Source organism: Leptodactylus fuscus, chromosome 7 (genome assembly GCF_031893055.1).
Source record: "Leptodactylus fuscus isolate aLepFus1 chromosome 7, aLepFus1.hap2, whole genome shotgun sequence".
NCBI lineage: Eukaryota > Metazoa > Chordata > Amphibia > Anura > Leptodactylidae > Leptodactylus > Leptodactylus fuscus.
The window spans coordinates 85000967-85022354 of NC_134271.1; the positions used below are offsets into that span (position 1 = coordinate 85000967).

A 21388-nucleotide genomic window follows, 5' to 3' on the forward strand; every position below is an offset into this window, starting at 1 on the left:
GGCCCTCTTTGAAAAGAGGGGTACAATCATAAATGAAAAGAAATGACTTAGCGGCTTGGCTTAGGGGTGGGTGGGTGGGGAGTTGCTTTGTCAGTGCTGGCAGGGATTCAAAGGGAATTTCCCTGCCCAGCGCTGCCCTGGTTAATCCTGTGGGTGGCCCCCTCCCCGGGCCACCAATGAATGGGAAGGGCATAGGTCACACGGCCGCTCAATATCCAGCTGGCTTATACAGCCAGCCAGCTTGCATTCCTTTTGTAGCCATTCTTGACTTTGGCTCAAAAAAACGCAACAAAAGCTGCAACAAAAAAAGCTGCATTTCCCCAACGTGGGGCCTTAGCCTCAGGCTCCGTTCTCACGGAGTAACGCGTGCTCATTTAGACACATATACGCGTGTCAGAGTGCAGCGCTTCAAAACAGATCCCATTGATTTCAATGGGTGCTGGCATACGCATGCTACACATTGAAATCAATGGGAGGCTTTGTAACCCATTGATTTCAATGTGTACCGCGTGTATGCCGGCACCCATTGAAATCAATGGGATCTGTTTTGAAGCGCCGCGCTCAGACACATGTATGCGTGTCTAAATGAGCAGCGCGTTACTCCGTGAGAGAGCCAGACAGAGCCTAAGGGTGCATTCACACAGAGGAAAATGGTGAGGAATTTGGTGTGGAATTTTCCACGTGGAAAAAAAAAGCCTCCCCTTTATTTCAATGGATTCTGCTAGCTTTTTTTTCCCACTAGCAGAAAATTCCACTAGTGGAAAAAAAAAAAAAGCTGCACCCATTGAAGTCAATGTGAGGCTTTTTTTTCAGCGCTAAAAATTCAGCACCAAGTAAAGCGCCATTTTCCTCTGTGTGAATGGACCCTTTGAGGATTTTGAGACAGTTTCAAAAACTGATTTCACATGAAATGCCAACTGCAGATGTGAACCCAGCCTTACTATGTTATGCTAATAGAAAGAGAATATAAAGAGAAATAAGGCACAGGTCCCTTTAATTCTTGGCTCCTCGGCTGCATGGGAACCTGTGAGTATAAAGTGGCATATTTAGTCACCAGATCTGTTGTGCTTTCAGAATCTCTTGAATTTATTCAGAAATATCAGACTCGTTGCCGCATAATATAGTAACATATGCCGCCAGCTGCCTCCTCGGCTCCATGTCAATCACTCCCCATTTCCCAGAATCCTCTGCCCACTGTTGGTAGCAGCATCTGTTTGGCAACTGGTACCTGGCATTGCCTGAACATTATGGCATTGATCTGTTCTGAATTGTCTCTGGATAATGAGAACTTTTTTTTTACAGAGGCTGCACCTGAGTGAAGATGTGGCTGGGGCAACCTTCATGGCCGCAGGCAGTTCCACTCCTGAGCTGTTCGCATCCGTCATTGGTAAGTTTACAGTATATATATATATATATATATATATATATATATATATATATATGCAATAATTCATGAGATGCTTCATTAATTGTCAGACATGAAGATTTTCTAAAATTGGCTGAATAGGATGATAGTGATAGTAGTCACCGATCTCTTTTCATTTCAAATGTATATACAGTTACATTCCTTTAAAGGGTACCTGAGTTTTCATAAAAGTTGAAATATGTGCAACAAAGTCTATTCTATGACTTACAAACCTTCATATTTGGTGTCCATCAGTTTTTCTGCACTAATAATCATATTATGGCTACAGCACATTTTGCATTTCTCTCTTGTGCTGTGGGTGTGTACGATAAGGTGCAGTCTTCCTCTCCCCTGTTTACTACTACTACTACTACTGGTTTCTTTGTATATAATTTTGCCAGGAGTAACTGTACAATAGCACAAAATAGCTGAGATAAGCCCAAGTGACCATAATATAGGACATAGGTGTCAGACTCTGGCCTGTATATTATATTTGGCCTGTGAGGATATACCAAATATCTACTAGAGCGTCTAGTAGAATAGATCGGAGTGTAGCAAACTGTATTAAGCTTTGCTTGTTCCAGATTCTATGTTTAAGCAGAACTTAAGTCTCTTTCCATATGAAAAGGTTCATCGTAATATCTGATGGAAAGGAAAAACTTCCTCAAGTTGTAGACATTTTTTAAAAATAAATATCAGGGTTGGCCCACAATTTTGACCAAGTTTTTAATTTTGGCCCATTCTGTATTTGAGTTTGACACCCCTAATTTAGGAGATTCAGGAATTGCAAATACAGGGAAAGTGAAAACAGGCAAGCAGCTAAAACACTGGAAAAAATAATCTATGAGCATAGTCAGGAAAGCTGCTTACTGTATGTGAATAATATCCCATCTGCATTCACACAAGCGTCCACAAGTACATTGAAGACTTTTTTTAAAATTACATTGTAAATTGTGAAGTTAGCAGAATTTATAGTCCCTTTCACAAGACAACAGTTAGCAGATGTGTGTGTGGAGACTGAGGAGGATTAACTCCTCCCCTCTTCATTTACTGTGTGAAGAGAGAGTAAGGCCCCGTTCACACGGGGTGCGGAATAGCGGATTTTGGTCCTGATTTTGACGCAGGAAGCCGCATCAGAATAGGGCCAAAATGCACCTGCCACGACTGTCGAGGCTTCCCGCTCTAAATTAGGCCCAAATGAATGGGTCTAGTCTGGAGGATGCTGCTGTGAGGCGGTTGCCGCGGCTGGATCAGCCGCGGAATCCGCCTGAAGAAAGCGCAGCTCGCTTCTCTTTTCCGTGAGTGGCAACATGCCTCTCATGGAAAAAGCAAGCTAGCGGTCTACATAGACCGCTATTGTGAGGGGTGGATTATGACATGGATTCAGGGCCAAAATCCGCCCCTCTTTCCCCATGTGAACGAGGCCTAAAACTTCCCTCTCCATTCACTGTGATCCTGTCTTGCTTATCTAATGTATCTATGGATAGACTTTGGCTAGCAACAGGGAGTGAACTACGGCAAATTAGTTAGAAGACAGACACCATCATCTAATAATTTATGTATGTATGTATGGTTTGGCTCATGTCTCCAGTAGGTTCTCTTTCCTGTGAAACATTTGTATACTTCATGCCAATAATCTAGAATATTTGATAATACAGTACCTGTCAAGGTAATGACAGATAATAAGATTTCTGTTGTGGTATAATATAGATATACGGGGCATGCACAGGATGCTTTACATCCAGCTTAAAGGGTTTGTTTAGGATAAACTTTTTTTTTTTTATATTAGGCTGGGAAAGATAAAAAATATTTAAAAACCTACTCACCTTTCCCTGATTCTTTGGTATCTCCCAGCCCAGTCTGGTCCTGTTACTCTGGTGTTTTCTTCTGACAGAAGTCCCCGCTGCATGGGACTGCTGAGGCCAATGAGTAGCCTCAGCAAAAGAAACGGGAAGTCCCTACCTGTGACATCTTGTGACCACTCTTTAGGCTGCAGAGGCCGCTGATTGGTCTCAGTGATCACGTGACCAGTGAGGCTCATCAATGGCATATGGAATAAGACATAGGATGTCACAGTGTTTTACAGTAACTGCAAATGAATGATATTCTGGCCAATCCGATCCATATGTTGATGAAAAAAAAATACTATGTAAAAGCTGCATTTTCAAAAACTCATGTATTTTTGAAAACTGAAGTATGTGAATTTTAGCTGCGGAAATGCGAGCATTTTCCTTATATATTTAATAGGGCAAGAAAACTACAGGGGAAAATGCAGCAGAAATGCAATGCAGTTTTTTCCACAGCATTTTTTTTTTAAGTTGCATTTTGCTATATGGGGTCTTTATCCTTAGTCATTATTCCAAAAAGTTGTCAACTGGTAATATTTTTTTTCAAGGATCATTACTTTCCTGAGTAACCACATGGATGAGAAAAACACACTCTGATAATATTATAGGAGAAAACAGATTTAAATTAATCACAAAGCCAACATTTAGAGAAGGATTTTATCCACAGAGATAGAACTTTCTATGAGATCCATGTCACATGTCACCTACTGATTTTTTTTTTTTTGAATGAGTAGATCACCACCTGCTGGTCAGGACTGGAATAACATTGTTATTAGGTCCCTTAAATAACTTGGACACTGTCAGAAATCAACTGAAAATAAAAACTGTTGCCAAAATTCTATTATATAAGTTAGACGACTGCTCTCTGTTATCAGCTTATCCAAGTAATGAGATATTGCATTTAATCATCTCTCTTTATTCCTTCAGGAGTTTTTATCACCCACGGTGATGTCGGTGTTGGGACCATTGTTGGTTCAGCTGTATTTAATATTTTATGTATAATTGGTGTATGTGGCGTTTTTGCTGGGCAGGTAAGAAATATCTATCTATCTATCTATCTATCTATCTATCCATCCATCCATCCATCCATCCACGTATTTGTCATTTGTGTAACATATTTTCTATCTCTTATAATCTAAGTATTAACCCTTTCCTGTCTCTGCAGGTCGTACGCTTGACGTGGTGGTCTTTGTTCCGGGACTCCATGTACTACATTTTAGCAATAATAGCGTTAATAATCGTAAGTGACGTCTATTCTCGTCGTACATATTCATGGCGATATTTCCAGAGCTCGTCAGACACATTGAGCTGAATGTGATATTATCCAGGACAGATTTTCATGAATAATTAATAGCTAAACATCCAGGAGTATGTATTCATCCACCATTCCATGCACACAATCAAAGTGGAACATGTCCAAAACTAAATGAATTGCATCAACACCCTATAATACTGAATGTGGTTTTGTTTTCCCCCTTCCCTCCAACCTCTTACAGGGTATAATTCAGACAGTGTTATACTGAGGAACTGTTATTTAAGCAAATCCTTTATTGCTCCTGTTTAAAGGGGTTGGCCACTTTCAGATCAAGATTGAGAGATAATGTCATTGTTTGTGTATAATACAAAAAAATTATACAATTTTCCAATATACTTTCTGTATCAATTCCTCATGGTTTTCTAGATCTCTGCTTTTTGTCCTTCATTCTGCTTACTGCCAGTGGATAAAAATCCGTCTATGCTCATGTCATATACAGTCCATGGTCATGTGGTATACAGTCCATGATCATGACATATACAGTCCATGGTCATGTGACATACTGTCCATGGTCATGTGATGGACACACAGGTGCACAGCTCGTTACTAGGCAGATGTCTGATTACTGTGCTGTGACTGTAACGAGCAGCACCTGTTTGTCCATCACATGACCATGGCCTGTATATCACATGACCATGGACTGATTTTTATCCACCGGTATTAAGCAGAATGAATGACAGCAAGCAGAGATCTAGAAAACCGTGAGGAATTCATATAGAAGGTATATTGGGAAATTGTACAACTTTTTATGATACAATAACATTTGTCTCTCAATATTGGTCTGAAAGTGGACAATCCCTGTAATAGCAGACAATAAAAGGTAGTCGGCGACTCTGCATTAGAACAGAGCCTTGGATAAAAAAAAACGAGCAACACCCTGTATGAACCCAGCCTGACGGCTGAACCTTGTGGCTCCTTTATATTACATTGGGTCCCCTGTTTACCGGTTGTGTTATCTATAAATATCAGTTGCAAGTAAAAGTATTTTGACTTTTTTGCATCAAGTCTTGTAATTTTTATTTTTCTGTTATTTCTTCCAGTTTATTTATGATGAAGTTATTGTTTGGTAAGTACACAGTTACATACTATATGTGCAGTTTATCTCTGTACTCACCTGAGCTTCACCAGCAGAATGGTGAGTGCAGCTCTGGAGTATAATACAGGAGGTAGCTCAGGAACAGAACAGGATAAGGAATGTAATGTATGTTCTCAGTTACTTCACCAACAGAATAGGAAGTGCATCTTGTGCATATAGTAGCAATTTATTAAGACTGGCATTCTGTATGCTAGTCTTTGGCTAGATTCACACAACGGAAAATGAAGAGAAATTCCTCTTTATAGTCCGCTGTCATATTCGGCTGCATGGTTGCTGCGATGGAATGCCAGTGCAGGGCATCGGCACTCTGTTGTGGTTTTCCTCTGCTGGTTAGGCCTGAATGAATGGTCCTAATTGACAGGGACTCCTGAACTGCAGAATTTTTGGCAAGATCGAGCACAGTGCTGCTATGAGCTCTGCCTTCCATTGAAAACATGATGAGGCAGATTCAGGGTGGAATTCACTCCCAAATCTGTGCTAGATTCCTCCATGTGAAGATACCTTTAATGAAGTCCCCAGCTGATGTGAGTTGAGAATTATTATTATTATTATTATGAATTATTATTTAGTCTAATAATTAAGGCACACTCCTGGGCAATTGAAATCTAGGCCAGTTAGCAACAGGCAAAGCTTTGAAATATAACACCAATATAACACCAACTTTCTGGCGTGATTTGTAGTAATTTTGTGGGGCTGAGGTGTCTACGCTAGAAAAGTATTGTGTAACTCTGGATCAGTACAGAATAAATGATGTCATATGTGTCTAAAGTCACTCAGTTTATATGGAAATTCATTAATCTTGAAGACAATGTACACAATGACAGTCTCTGTACAATGCTGGCTGCAGATAATGTTGGCGAAATATAAGCAAGAAAAATAAATTCTAAATGTAAATTGTATATATGTGTTCAAAACTGACAGTCAACCTGGTACTATTTTACATTAGCATGACTTAACAATTGAAAAGGAAAACAGATCCACCAAAAGCAGCTTGTTAATAGTTTTATGCTTTTACTTTTTCTACAATAAAAAAAGAAAAGTAAATATATGACAGAAGGCAGATTTTATTTGCTCAGTAGTGTAGATATTGTTCATTACAAGTGGAGCTTCACTGTGAGCTCAGGGATTTGCAGTTGAACTTTGCCACCTAGTGGTCAATAAAATAACAAACCAAATGTTACTTGTCAAATCCACCACTGCTCTTGTGCCAGTTCTCCAGTGAATGTATTAGCCTTTGCTTTATCTGTAGGCTAAGGCCCCACGTAGCGAGACAGAGCAAAAAAAGAAAAAAAAACTGCGAAAACTCATTTCAACAGGTGTCATTGACATGATTTTAGATCTGCTAGGGTCTGACTCTAGGGACCCCCCAGATCACTGATACTGAGGCAGCACAGGTATTTAATTCCTGCCAATCTAAGGATAGGCCATCAATCTTTGAAATCTGGTAACCCCTTTAATTTAGCATTTAACCCTGCTAATGTTTAGATGCTGTACAAGTGGTCTCCAGTCTGCAGCTATCCAGCTGTTGGGAGAACTAAAACTCCCAGCATGTGCTGACATCTGTTGACTGCAGGGCCTGCTGGGAGTTGTTGCTTCTCAATAGCCGCAGGTTGGAGACCACTGCTGCAGAATGGCATGCCCTTAGAATATGCAGTACTACAAGTCTCAGCAGTAGCCAGGTAAGCATGTCCCCATATTCTTACATTTTGTAAAACAAACTGTCTTTTGTGATTTGCAGGTGGGAGAGTCTGATACTGATCATTATGTATCTGATTTACATACTCATTATGAAGTAAGACCATTACTCTATTTATGTCTTAATATTTCATGTCAGTCATGTTAAGAGCTGTAGGGTTCCAAGGACCTGAACGTCACAGTTGGAGACCATTGTTTTATGTAAATTATGTTAATTTCTCAGTCATATAATTCTTGGGTTTGAGTGGCAAAGCAGTGCTTATGGTGTACAATGGTGGAAATCTTCCTGCCCCCCCTAGTCACTACTCTTGTCACTTATCTCCAGTGCTGAAAACCTTTATAAATATTTAAATCAGAGACCCTAGTGGGTTTATATAATTTTTAACCCCTTGTGGCTATAGACTTTGGGCACAGTCTAAATCGGCATCTCCTCTGAGCCCACTTTTAAGGACATTGATTTCTTTCCTTTGATCCGTAGTGGAAGGGAAGGGGTTAACAGCGACTGATTAGGAGACGATGCTGAAAGTGTGAGCAGTGCACATCAGTCTCCTGAGGGGATAATCACTTATAATCTGTGCCGGCCAATCGAATGCTAGCGTTAGGGATCGCATGGATATTACCAAAGATTAGACACTTAGTATACATCGAGAAAGAGATTAGGATCATTGTAGTAATATAGTCTAATGTATCTATCTATCTATCTATCTATCTATCTATCTATCTATCTATCTATCCATCCATCCATCCATCCATCCATCTTGCTATCATGTATTTCATATGTGTCTGTCTATCTACCTACCTATCTACCTTCTTATTTCATTACTGTTGGATAAACTGTGTTTCTAGTGTTCGTTGCATACAAAAACACATTTACAATTCTTCAGACGTCTGAGCTGAAATCTCCCAAAATTCCTTGCTAAGTTTCTGCACAGAACTTTGGTATTTTGCAAGTGTTATTCTTTACACCAGGCAATGCAGTCATCTGATCTTAAGAAAGCTATCAGTCCTTTATGTAATATAGGAGCTCTTTCAATATGTTAGGGAGATCTCTGTTCACAAGCTTGCTGCTTATTTCTAGTGTCAACCAGCAGAATAGCAAATGCAGCTCTGGAATATAATACAGACTCTAGGTTGTAAATGTTGTTTATGTACAAAATATATATGTACACACACATACACACACACACACACACACACACACACATATATATATATATATATATATATATATATATATATATATATATATATATAGCAGCAGCACTGCTAAAAAGCTAAAGAGACAGAGCAAGCCTCCAGGGGCTACTGACAAATGTCCCAATCTAGTGTTTCAGGTCACCTCCCTTTGTATCTAGGTACATACAGTATCTTTCTTATCAGCGGCAGAGGTCTTAATCTCCATCTGAGGATCTTAACTTCCTCCTCTTGTTTTGTGACAGATACAATAGTAAAATGCAGCACTTATTCACCATCAAAAGCAAGAACTTAGGGAACGGTTGCACGATCGGGAGTGAGCTGCAAGACGGTAATGTGTATTGTGACTCGCTGTGTGATGATCCCACAGTCCCCCTGTTGTGGAAAGGTAAGGGTAAGCAGACCGGAGAAAACAACACCAACATCTGAGAAACTTGGCAGCAAGGGGTTAACACAAGGTCGATATTAGCCATGCTGCAGGATATTGCACTTCCCTTCTCCTGAAATGAAGTGGAAATACAGTCCAAGTGCCTATAGTGAAGTACGCCACAGTGACCTGCTCAATGCCCCTGCTGCTGCTTTCCATAATAACTCCATGAGCTATGGATATGCTGAAACATCACATATAAATGCCCAGAGTCCGTGCCTCAGTGTCAACAATAGTTCTGCTCCATCTGTTTGTTATGAATCCCAGATTATCCCCTTCCTATGCTTTATTTACATCCCAGGCAGCTTTATAGATTAGTATTGATACCTAAGGCTACTATAGCACAGTATGTTGGTATGTCGTAAGTAATTTCTTATTCCCCTGGTGGTGACTGCAGGCAGGTAGAATTGATATTTAGGCAGGGATTTGGAGACCAGATATAATGTAGTATTGCATGGCAGCCATTCTTTTAGTTTTTAGAGTTTGGAATCCTCCTTGGTGATGATTATATGACTTAATAAGGCATATGGACTGGGGAGTGTTTTCTTGAGAAATCCCCATTAAGATAACATCCCGATCATTCTCACATCTGCAGTAACATTCAGCAAATTCTGTCTTATTTCTCAACACCCAGAACCATCTATAAAAATAGAAAAAGGAACTATACTTGCGTGAATTTATCACAAGTTAAATAAAGATGACTCAAGTAACTGGCACGGATGGTGATGACTAATGAGGGCCAGGTTAGAACTGTAAAAGAAAAACTTGCTCTCTTTGAGTACATGCCTGCATTGATGTAAACTTCAGTCATCCATGTAAAACTTTTCTATAGCGCAGGATTCAGCAGCCCCTCCTGTATAATATCTCCACTGATGGTCTGTATAGGCTGGTTCACTGTGAGCGTCTATTATGGAGACTTCAAAATGATGCAGTGCATCTGATGTACACCAGGGGGAGCTGTTCAGCTACAGCCATAAGTCTTCCATATATATCTACTGTCGATGTTAGGAAATTATAGCATGTCTTCAACTGTAAACCTGTGCTCTATTTTATGTACGTTGTCTAAGAAGTTGATGAAATCTGTCGTTCCCAGAGAGGAGACTGGTTCTTTCTTTATTTCTCTATTTATATAGTATCCCCATCCTTCTACCCTTACATTGTCATCATCTTTTGCCTAGCATCTTCTGTTTAACCCTTGTTGTTGCCTTCTAACTAAGATGTGGACTTTGTTAATCAATAAAATAACTAACAAAAATCAATAACATAAATGAGAACTCTAACACATATCTGTTACTTTTAAAATCTTCAGTAACTCTAACCAACTGTCTATAGCATTGTATCTCCTGTCTGCTTATCCTTCTACTGATGTTAGTGATTCTGAGTTAAACTGCATGTCTGTCATACTTATCGCATCATATCATCACTTTTACTGTTTCCTGTAAGGGATTTTCTACTTTAATGTTATAGGGGTTTTCCAGGCAAAAAAAAAATATCTTTTTTTAAAGAAAGGTCTGTTAGTGCTATTAAACAGTTAATAAGCTCATCCAAAAACCTTTTTTGAGTAATTTCTGGGTTTCTCTGTGAGCTTCTGGTATCCTCTGCGTTTGTTTACATGGGTAGCTTCATGTTCTTTTATCCTACAACTACCATGAAGCATTGCTCTTTACTCAGAGCTGACTCACACTATTTCCTCCTCTCACTCCCTTACACCCCCTCCCTGTTTCTCTAGCTAGTCCGCCCACTTCTAGCCCTTCCTAACTAATGCCGCCCACCCCATCATACTTACCTGTCTTCCAGTATGGATCTTCTGGGCACGGGAGATTAGAGATGAGCAAACACTGTTCGGATCAGCCGATCCGAACAGCACGCACCCATAGAAATGCATTGAAGCACCTGTGACGCCGGCCGGCCACCGGCAAAGTCAGCGTCACAGGTGCTTCCATTCATTTCTATGGGTGCGTGCTGTTTGGATCGGCTGATCCGAACAGTGTTCGCTCATCTCTACGGGAGATCACTTCCTTCAATGGTTGACGTCAAGAAGAGAAGCAGCTGGCCTCCCACACCTGTGCTGGCAAACGTCAAGAAGAGGAGGAGCCATCCCCCCAAAAGGAAGTGATGTTCCGTGCCCATAAGATCCAGACAGGAAGACAGGTAAGTATGATGGGGTTGGGGGCTAGAATTAGTGACTTTCTTTTTCCGGAAACAGAACATCACCGGAAAATCTGAAAATGTGCCTGGGGTGGATCTTATGTCCGCCCTGGCAATTTACATTTTTTGTAAAGTAAGTTAGAATTTAGGCAGAGGGAGGGTGTTTAGCTTAGTGTAGAAATATCATTTTATCTTGAACAACTCCTTTAATGTTTAATGTCATCTATTACCAACAGAGAGTTTAGCGAAAGTTTCAGCATGGTGTAAACCACTTAGAATAAAACAAAAGTATGTGAAATACCTATAGAAGTCATTTATTTTTAGCAATCCTGCTAACAAAGTTGACTGGTATGCTTTCTAAAGAATTTAACCTATGTTCCTATTTACAGTGCGGGTAGAACAGCAATATCATGGTCGAAATTCAGTTGTGATGGTAGATGAGATCATCTGCTCCAGTCCCCCCAAGTATCGCTTTCCAGAGGCTGGATTACGCATCATGATCACCAATAAGTTCCCACCAAGGACCAGACTACGAATGGCCAGCAGACTCATAATTAATGAGGTAGCTTTATGTAAGATGTCACTTTGCATATGTTGCTTTTGCCTGACACTGAGTTAGTTTTGTACATACTTGCAATAGTTGTTTAGATTGATAAGGCTGCAGAGTGGAACAGTAAGGTACTGGTTATGGGTGTGTTCCTTTACATAATTCCCCTTCCCTCCTCAGTCTTTATAAGACATAAGATTATTGCGCTATGAAAACTACTCGTACTATAAAGATGACAGTCACTCCCTCATATTCGTTTAATATGCAGCTATAGTATAGTCCAGCAGCGTTGAACCAGTCTCCTCAGCCCCACTACACAGGGCCTCCACTTAGCATGCAATAGAGGGACCGTAACAGACCATGGGGCCTGGGTGCAACTGCTACCTCTGCAACCTTTATAGCTATTCTCCTGTAGCCAGACTAACTATGTAACACAACATTGGAAGGTGCATGTAGAACGTGTTCCTCTATAGGTCTGCTCACATAATAATAAGATGTTGGTTAGATTTTAGGGTGTGTTCTATTGAAAGGATATATAAACATAGAAATATAGTATGACTAATTACTTCCCGTCCTTATGCATTTTACGCAATAAATTTTTTAAAAAACACTTTCCCTTTACTTTGAATAGTTTTTTTTTAATCGAAAAGGGCATATACAACATAAAAATGGGAATTTACAATAACGTGGATGTTACAAATTTTAGGATAGCATGTAATGTTGAAGAATTCATCTTTACCCAGAGCACAAATAATAATGAACCGTTATCAAAGTGTTAGAAAAAAATTGGAATTTTAGGTTTTGTATTTATGTTAACAGCGTAAGAAGAATCTCAGACCAGTATTTCCAGATAATAATCTTGGTACCTGAATCGAAAATGAACGTAGACAAACACAAACGGGCTGTAGACATGACCAACTTAAAATCCAAACTGAACAGGAGGGAATAGAGAGCAGAAGGGATGGGAATAGGTTAGGCGGGTAAGGGCATTTTGCGCCTTTATCATGATATATGTGAGCTGCAGAATCTCATGTTGAACCTTCTAGATAAGATATCCAAGGGGACCAGACCAATTACATTTTTTATTGGAATCTATTATATTGTTCATCAACCAATCATTGACCTTGATCCACAGTAGTTTATTTTAAATCAAATCTAGGTGGGTGCCGATGCCAGTTAGTTCTGATATCTTTAGTAAAGCTTGTCCAGGTTGCTTTGTTAGGTTAAGCCTCATGACTGACAGTATCAAATGATAAACTTGTTTCCAAAAACGCTGTAGCAATGAGCATTACCACCAGATGTAGTACATGATTCCACTAACCACACATCTCCAGAAACATAGTGAGAAGACCTCTGGATACATCAGGGCTTGTCAGGAGAGCACCAAATACCACCATAGGAGAACCATCCAGCCTGCTTCAATCAAAGCCATGTTGATCAACATTTTCAACATTTTCTGATAATTCAAATATCAAACCTATACCCTCCTCCCACCTTAACATATATGGAAGTTTTCCCGCGGGGGTAGGAAAAGTCCAATAAATAGTGCAAATGAGGCCCTTTCCTTAAAGCATCCACCACACAGAAATTCCAATGTAGTAGACTCAGTAAAGTTGTCTCCTTCAGTCTATAAACTTTGAATAAATTGAATAAAAGATCGAAGTGCTCCACCAGAGAGAGTGCATGCTCTCAACCCTCCCTTGTGATGTGGCACATACAGTGTCCCACAGCCCACCGTCTCCCTTTCACCCCTGACATTCAGCTTCAGTTTCACCACTTCTTTAGTCGGATTAATATTCAGAACCTTGGACTTTTTAACTTTAAGCTCCAATCCCAAGATGGCCGAAACTTTGACATCAGATGAAATAAATCAGAATGGGACATCAGAGTGGACCTCAGCAACAGTAATAGATTGCAGAAAACAAAGCACATATATGTTCCACCCCTCTCCTACCTTGAAGCCTTTAATATTGCTTGAGCATTGAAGAGCAGTCCAATGGCTCCATTGCTAACACAAATAGTCAGGGATAGGGGGCAGCCCTGCCAAGTTCCTCTAGATACATGAATAGTATCAAATACATATACTTTAATATTGACCCTGGCCATCAGGTTTCTATACAGGGTGTTGAGAAGGGAAAGAAAATGTGTTACAAAGCCCTCTATATGTAACCCAAAGAATAGGTATAGCTAGAGAAATATACATCTAGTACTAGATCCTATTCCATCCTGACTAGGCCAAGGAAACTATATCAATAGCCCTACAGATCTGATTACGGTTCTATCTGCCTGGCAAAAATCCAACCTGATCCGGAAGAATGTATGCAGAAATTAGGTAATTTTTGTACTTAGTAGTTAGTAGTTCATGCCATTATTTCTTGGCGATATCAGCCTAGAATTGTCATAGGGAAGTTCATTGTTGGGCTTGGGTAAAATTTGATTGTCATTATGTAATACTCAGGACCCAGCAGGTCGCTTGATCTAATTGTGTTAAAGAGCTTAGTGAGGTGTGATGTAAGTAGTGGGGCCAGTTTTTGTAACATGCACGACTGAAGCCATCTGGGCCTGGAGCGCTGGAGGACTTAGCAATCTTAATCACCACAGTGACCTCTTCAAGAGAGATCTTCTTCTCCAGAAGGTCAAAGTTTGCCAACCACAAGGCTGACAAAGCTACCTCCACCAAAAAGGAGTGTGCTTTTCTATAGAATGTGTAAACTCTTCTAATACCGGTTTAGGGTTTCAAGAGAGAGGCGACTTGATCCCAGACGTAGTGTAGGCACAACACAAAGCCTCCATGTAGTAAAAAGTGTACTCACCAATTCAACACCCAGCTTATCTCCCTGCGAAAAAAAAAAAAAATTATAGCCTGACCACTACAAACCTTTCTCAGCTCTGGTGGTTCATAGCAAATTCAGTTCTTTCTGCACTTGCGTCTTAAGTCTATTTCCAGGTGAGACTTCTTGCGCAGAAGATAAGCCAGGGCCCCTTCCTTCTGTTCCAGGGACCTTTTAGTGCAGGATACCATTTGGATTAACTTAGTTTTGATAGTAACCTTATGTGCCACCGATATGACTGAGGGGTGCAACTCTTCTGATTTATTAATGTCAAAATAGAACTTAATTTCCTCAGCTCCTCAAGGTAAACCAGGTCAGAGACAAGCAAATCATTTATCCACCAATGGAATGTATCTGGTCAGAAATTATGGGAATACACAAATACGATATAATTGTCCAACCATGTTCACTAAATGTAGCATTGGAAGTTAGAGGGCATAAAAACATCTGTTCTAGAAGAGGTGGCATGGACTGTGGAACTGAATAAAAATTCTGGCACTTTGGATTGTGATCTCTCAATGCGACTGTCAAGTCATAATTGTAGAGAAGGTTAGCTAAATGCAAGCTGGCTTTAGGAGGAGGCCTCAACCAAGATGAGACAGGGTTCAATTTTTCCAAAACTGTGGTTGAGGGCAATATTGGAATCGGTACCCAAAAAAAACCAATCATTCGCATGGGGGAAGAATGGTTAAGAGCATGCTTAGAAAAAAGCATACTTGAGAGGAGAGTTGGGGTCTCAAATTATATTATGGTGTATGAAATGTATATGAGTAGAGAAACATACCTCGACCTCCTGTTTTTTTTCTGAGGTTGATGCTACAAATAAAGTTAGGAAACGTCTGTGTAAGTAAGATGGAATGGAGCGCAATGCAAAGTGTTTTCTTCAGCCCCAAAGCATAGTAATGCATAAAAGCCTTCATTGACTTTAAGAGGGAGTTAAAATTATGTGAAATGGGGAAGATATAGAGTATGATTTTTCGTCATGATGTTCAATTGATCAACTTTCATTAATTACCTGAAGCAATAGAGGACAGCCTATTGTGTACCAACTGAGGGACCACAGAAGGAGGTCCAAGTAGGGAAGGAGATCAAGACACCAGACAAGACAAATGAAAATAATGAAACATGGGGATGGGGGAAACAACGATAAAGACAAAAGCAGAAACTGTAGTAACAAAAGCATTTGAAAAATTATGAACAGTCAAGAAGTCCAACATAATGGCAGTCAGTGAGGGAGAATGGTAGTGTTATCCAGTCGTGGTATTGTGGTGTTATCCAGTCGTGGTATTGTGGTGTTATCCAGTCGTGGTATTGTGGTGTTATCAGTTACAGTATGGGGATTTTATTCAGTCAGACTCCAGTTTCTGTACATACAAGTCTATTTTGTATGTTACCAAGTATGTTTCACAGAGTAAGCACATTGACATTTTTAGGTGGCTCCGTAACTTGTGGGGACTCTTAACCTCTTAATAAGTTTGTAACCCCCTTATATTTCCTCAGAGGCAGCGACTCCTTCAATCTGCTAATGGGGTAAGTTCAATGACCCTGGATGGAAAGCAAGAACTGCTGGAAAATGGTCTATTACACGGAGACAAAGATGATTATCAAGAAGACAATGATGCTACCACTTACCTGGTGCCGTTTTCAATACCCAGTAAGAGACGTAATACATTTTCAATTATTCCTTTCATCATCTTAACATTGCATAGGGGTTTGCATCCTAAGATGTTTGTGATTTGTGAATGCAGACTTTTCTATCCCTGGGTATAAGAGTAGGCCATAATATAAGAGTAGGCCATGGATATGGGATGTAGAATATTATCAGACATGAAATATAAGACTGAAGCGGACAGAAAGGTATTAAAGTCTGTGATAGTGCTCCATAGCGTAAAAAATGGCCAACATTGGTTGTCATGTCCTTTCCTCATCCCTAGTAAGAAGAGCAACTCTCAAACATAATCCAAGGCAATAACAATTGAAATTCTGTGCAGAGTAAAATAATATATTGGAATAAAATAAAAGGCAATACATGCATTCAAGCACATTGCATATAAGAAATAGCTTACAATCTGTCGTCTCTCTTTTAACAGGTGGCTGTGTGAACCAGTTTAAATGGGCTTTTTCCTGGCCTTTAATATGTACGCTGTACTTTACTGTACCAAACTGCAGCAAGCCACGCTGGGAGAACTTCTTCATGCTGACATTCGTCCTCTCCACTGTATGGATAGCCATTTTTTCCTACATTATGGTCTGGATGGTGAGTAGTACTTCATTGTATGAAGAAATGTATTTTATCCAGAGCGAAAATATAAAGGATTTTCAGAATGAAAATGAATGAAAAAAAAGAGTGACAATCAAAAATAAAACTTACCAGATCCCTTATGCCGCAGCTGTACAGTGCAGTGACAGACACGCTGACATGGGCTTTCACTTGTATGGATCAGTGCAGTTGTTTTAGAGAATTTCTATGTTAAATTCTGAAGCACACAGCCAGCTCTGCAAGAGGTTCCAGTCCAAAATATGTACAATATGCGGGCACCCCCACCCCCCTGTCCCGTAGCTGCTGATTGACAGGTATCTCTTAGAGAGGACAACATTAAGGATCTGACAAGAGCAAATGCTTCATAGCCAGCCTAAAAAAGCTGATTGACAACCAATTTGGCATCCATTACATCTCCCACAAAGATAGTCACCTAACTTCATACAATAGAACTTTCCTGGCTCCTGTACTCTGATGCCAGGCATGGTGCTAGATGGATCACAATTCCTGCATCCATCTGGCTTGTCCAAAAACAGATGATAAATAGGAGAATGGGAGTAAATAAACTCCTCAAACTTCTTTTATTTCAGTGTCTGATTCTGGGATGGCTAGGTGACAAGTAATATAGTCAGCTGTAAAGCTTTCACAGGGTAAAGAGCTGTGTCTGCATTACTGAACCAGTCATGTCTCCTCTGTTCTACCCAGGTGACCGTTATTGGATATACCCTGGGGATACCTGATGTTATAATGGGTATAACATTCCTGGCGGCCGGCACCAGTGTACCAGACTGTATGGCCAGCCTGATCGTAGCCAGACAAGGTATGCTGCTCACATCAGTCTCTTCTTACCTGTCCTTTCTTCCTGTGCTTTATCTCCTGCTGATCTTGTAGGAACTGCTGATGTTTAGAAAGATTGTCTTGAGGCTCATTGATTGTTATATGCAACTGAAGATAGGGTTGGCACAGCTGCCGCAGCCCTCTGGGGATCTACAAACTGTCCCATCTGAAGTATGGAGGGTATATCTGCGGTTTGAGTCTGTTGTGAGAAAAGTGCACTACAAATGTTTGCTGTTGTTTTTTAGAATTCATTAGAATCAAGAATATGGAAAGACTAGTGAACATGAACAGGAAAATGTGGAGTCCTTGAGAATAGAAATATTGGGAGTATGCGTCAGAATCATACTTGGTGGAACTAGGACTAAAGCCACCAGTTGATCATTGTTTTTTTTCTTGCAGGTCTTGGAGATATGGCTGTGTCCAATACCATAGGAAGTAACGTCTTTGACATCCTGGTTGGTCTGGGGGTCCCCTGGGGGCTACAAACAATGGTCATTCACTCTGGATCAACGGTAAGTTGCTAGCTGGTGACCCCTCTTTTTCAGGATGGGGGCTGAGCAGGTTTGACACTTACCAGATACAGTGACAGGTAACAATTCATATGTTTGTCTTTTCTGTTCTAGGTGCAAATTAACAGTAAAGGCTTATTGTACTCTGTCATTCTGCTGCTGGGATCTGTTGCACTCACTGTGAGTATAACTTAATACTGATATATTAAAATAGAGAGATGCCATCACAGATTAGATTTACAACAGACTGTAAGGAGATTTTGCTTTGGTTGGAGTCTCTGATAGTTTGTGATTGTTCAAAAGTAACGTAATGTACCAATATGACAGGACATTTAGATTTGGGGAATGACGCTCAGGCATGTAAGATTGACAGAAGATGTCAGTGGTGAATGTCCCTGCTTATTGATTTCTATTTGGCATCTTTTGACTTTACACCATAATGCCTCTTTTGGCCTTACATGCCTTGGGTACCATCAATACCACAACAAAGATTTTGCATGTTCTTTACAGCACCACTACTTTCTATTTAGATACTTGGATGACTGCTTAGGGCCCTTATATTATAGTGATCAGGCAGGTCCTAAGTCAATGATATTTACCGATGCCATCTTCTGACTTTGTTTTGTTCTAGGTCATTGGAGTACATGTCAATAAATGGAAATTGGACAGGAAGCTGGGATACTACGTACTTTTTCTGTATGCCATCTTCCTATGTTTCTCCGTACTGATAGAATACAATGTCTTCACCTTTGTCAACTTGCCAATGTGCCGGGATGACTTTTGATGGCCAAAGACTACAAGACCTCTGTTCTGACCTTATGACCAAGACACTTCTATGGAAAAACCTAACCTCCTCTCCAGGCTGTGGAGTTCAGAAAAAGGTTATTCCTAGAAGGTACTGAAAGTTGAAGTCACCCAGCGCCAAGGTAGACAGATGTGAAATGTCCAGCTGAGGTTATGTCTTCCGAAGAAGTGTAAATTGCTGCTGATTTCTATTTTATTAAGTCAATAGGACATTTCCTTCGGGTTGTCTTGAAGACGGTGGGACTGGATTCTCCTTTCATTGACTGGTGCACTGTATGCCCATGCTGTATTATTAGCGATAATTATATGGCGGCGCCACAGCAGATTGCATGCAAGTTCATCTTTTTCTATGTGATAATTTCTATTTGCTAAAATTGCAAAAACAGTGGATCACCCTGAATTTTGGGATCTGACAAGACACTGCTGTTATCCACTTATATGCGAATCTATGGGAAGTGACTATCCTAAAAAAGAAAGCACACTTTTTTCTTTTTTTTTTTTTATAATCGGAAAGAAAGCTAATGGAAACTTCAGAAATGCACATTTGGAAACCCAGAGACTTTCAAAAATCATTTCCTAGAACTTCTTTGTAATTGTGCTCAATATTTGATAAGGAAATATCTATACAAATGGAATGTCTATTTATATGCACAAATACCAAATATAACGTCTGTGGTTATTCCAGAATGTTTTATGTTTATGGATCGGTAGTGATGTGCTATAGGTGTGGATGAGCAGAGGTGGAGTTTGGCAATAAGCAGAGGCAGAGCTTAAGATGAGCACATAGAGCTTGAGATCAGTGTGAGCAGAACTTCAAGAGTGCAGTGTCAGAGCTTAAGATGAGCACATGGAGCTTGAGATAAGTGTGAGCAGAACTTGAGGAGACTAGAGGCAGAGCTTAAGATGAGCACATGGAGCTTGAGATCAGTGTGAGCAGAACTTGAGGAAACCAGAGGCAGAGGTTGAGATGAACAGAGACAAAGCACAAAATTGGCAGAGGAGGGAATTGAGAAAACATGAGACGGATGTGGTGAGCAGCAAAAAAGCATGGATATAAGGATTAACGGAACATGGAGAGCTCTGAAATGAGTAGATGTAAAGCTTAGAGATGAGGGGAAGTATAGAAATGAACAGAGGCAGAGCTTCTGGGCCCCCATACAAATTTATACTGGGCCTCTAACTACCACATAATTTGTATATTGCTGTTTTCTTCTTATGCGGTAGTCAGGTACCTGGGCTGACTACATGTTCTGCAGCCAAATTCTCATCTGAGATTTTTTGAGAAGCAGTAGTTGTGAATGACAATCATATTCTTCCCAAGCCTAAGCCATTTGGAGAACTTCCGGAGTAAACTCCTCCTTAATTCTGACTAGTTTATAAATTGTTCTTTTAGTGCAATTCTATCTGTAAAGAAGTCTCTTATTCTAATAATAAATGCTAAAGTTCTCCCCAGTCTGAAACGGCCAATATTAGGAAGCAATAGATTATATTGACCTTTCCTACAATCATGCAACACAAGCAACTAAAGTACTCAATGGATTTTCTGTCCCTGGATCTACATTTTGGGAATATTACAGACCAATGAGCCGATTACATTGCAGACACCGCTACAATCAGATATCTACGTATACGTCACAGCAGGGTTAACTCACCCTATGCTGAGGTTTGCCTCATGTGTGCCCATGTTGGAGTGTATAGCGCTGTACATATTTGCTTTAGATAAAGTTTGCTTGAGAGCAGACACATTCCTGGAAATTTCAGTTTCTGTAAAAAGTTTTGCAAATGTTTATTTTAACTTCAAGTTTCACTAGGTAGAAAACTGAAAAGACTTTGCTTCTTTCATACCACTTGGTATGAGTGGTCATGTTTCATATACAGTCCTATGAAAAAGTTTGGGCACCCCTATTAATCTTAATCATTTTTAGTTCTAAATATTTTGGTGTTTATAACAGCCATTTCAGTTTGATATATCTAATAACTGATGGACACAGTAATATTTCAGGATTGAAATGAGGTTTATTGTACTAACAGAAAATGCGCAATATGCATTAAACCAAAATTTGACCGGTGCAAAAGTATGGGCACCTCAACAGAAAAGTGACATTAATATTTAGTAGATCCTCCTTTTGCAAAGATAACAGCCTCTAGTCGCTTCCTGTAGCTTTTAATCAGTTCCTGGATCCTGGATAAAGGTATTTTGGACAAACAATTCAAGTTCAGTTAAGTTAGATGGTCGCCGAGCATGGACAGCCCGCTTCAAATCATCCCGCAGATGTTCAATGATATTCAGGTCTGGGGACTGGGATGGCCATTCCAGAACATTGTAATTGTTCCTCTGCATGAATGCCTGAGGATTTGGAGCGGTGTTTTGGATCATTGTCTTGCTGAAATATCCATCCCCGGCGTAACTTCAACTTCGTCACTGATTCTTGAACATTATTCTCAAGAATCCGCTGATACTGAGTGGAATCCA

At 40.1% G+C, this 21388-nt stretch overlaps 1 protein-coding gene across 2 annotated transcripts in view; it reads left to right on the forward strand.

Moving 5' to 3' along the window:
- Nucleotides 1-19594, forward strand: part of SLC24A4 (solute carrier family 24 member 4) — a 57428-nt gene extending 37834 nt beyond the window's left edge. The window contains exons 5-17 of one of the 2 annotated variants that reach the window (XM_075282403.1): nt 1303-1387; nt 4180-4283; nt 4418-4492; nt 5608-5633; nt 7402-7455; nt 8798-8940; nt 11517-11689; nt 16006-16159; nt 16596-16762; nt 17471-17585; nt 18002-18114; nt 18226-18291; nt 18743-19594. In XM_075282403.1, coding sequence (XP_075138504.1) covers nt 1303-1387; nt 4180-4283; nt 4418-4492; nt 5608-5633; nt 7402-7455; nt 8798-8940; nt 11517-11689; nt 16006-16159; nt 16596-16762; nt 17471-17585; nt 18002-18114; nt 18226-18291; nt 18743-18895 — 1428 coding nt within the window. In that variant the 3' untranslated portion in view covers nt 18896-19594. The remainder of the gene's footprint in view (nt 1-1302; nt 1388-4179; nt 4284-4417; nt 4493-5607; nt 5634-7401; nt 7456-8797; nt 8941-11516; nt 11690-16005; nt 16160-16595; nt 16763-17470; nt 17586-18001; nt 18115-18225; nt 18292-18742) is intronic. The other variant, XM_075282404.1, reaches the window with a different exon arrangement.
- The last annotated feature ends 1794 nt before the right edge of the window (nt 19595-21388 follow it).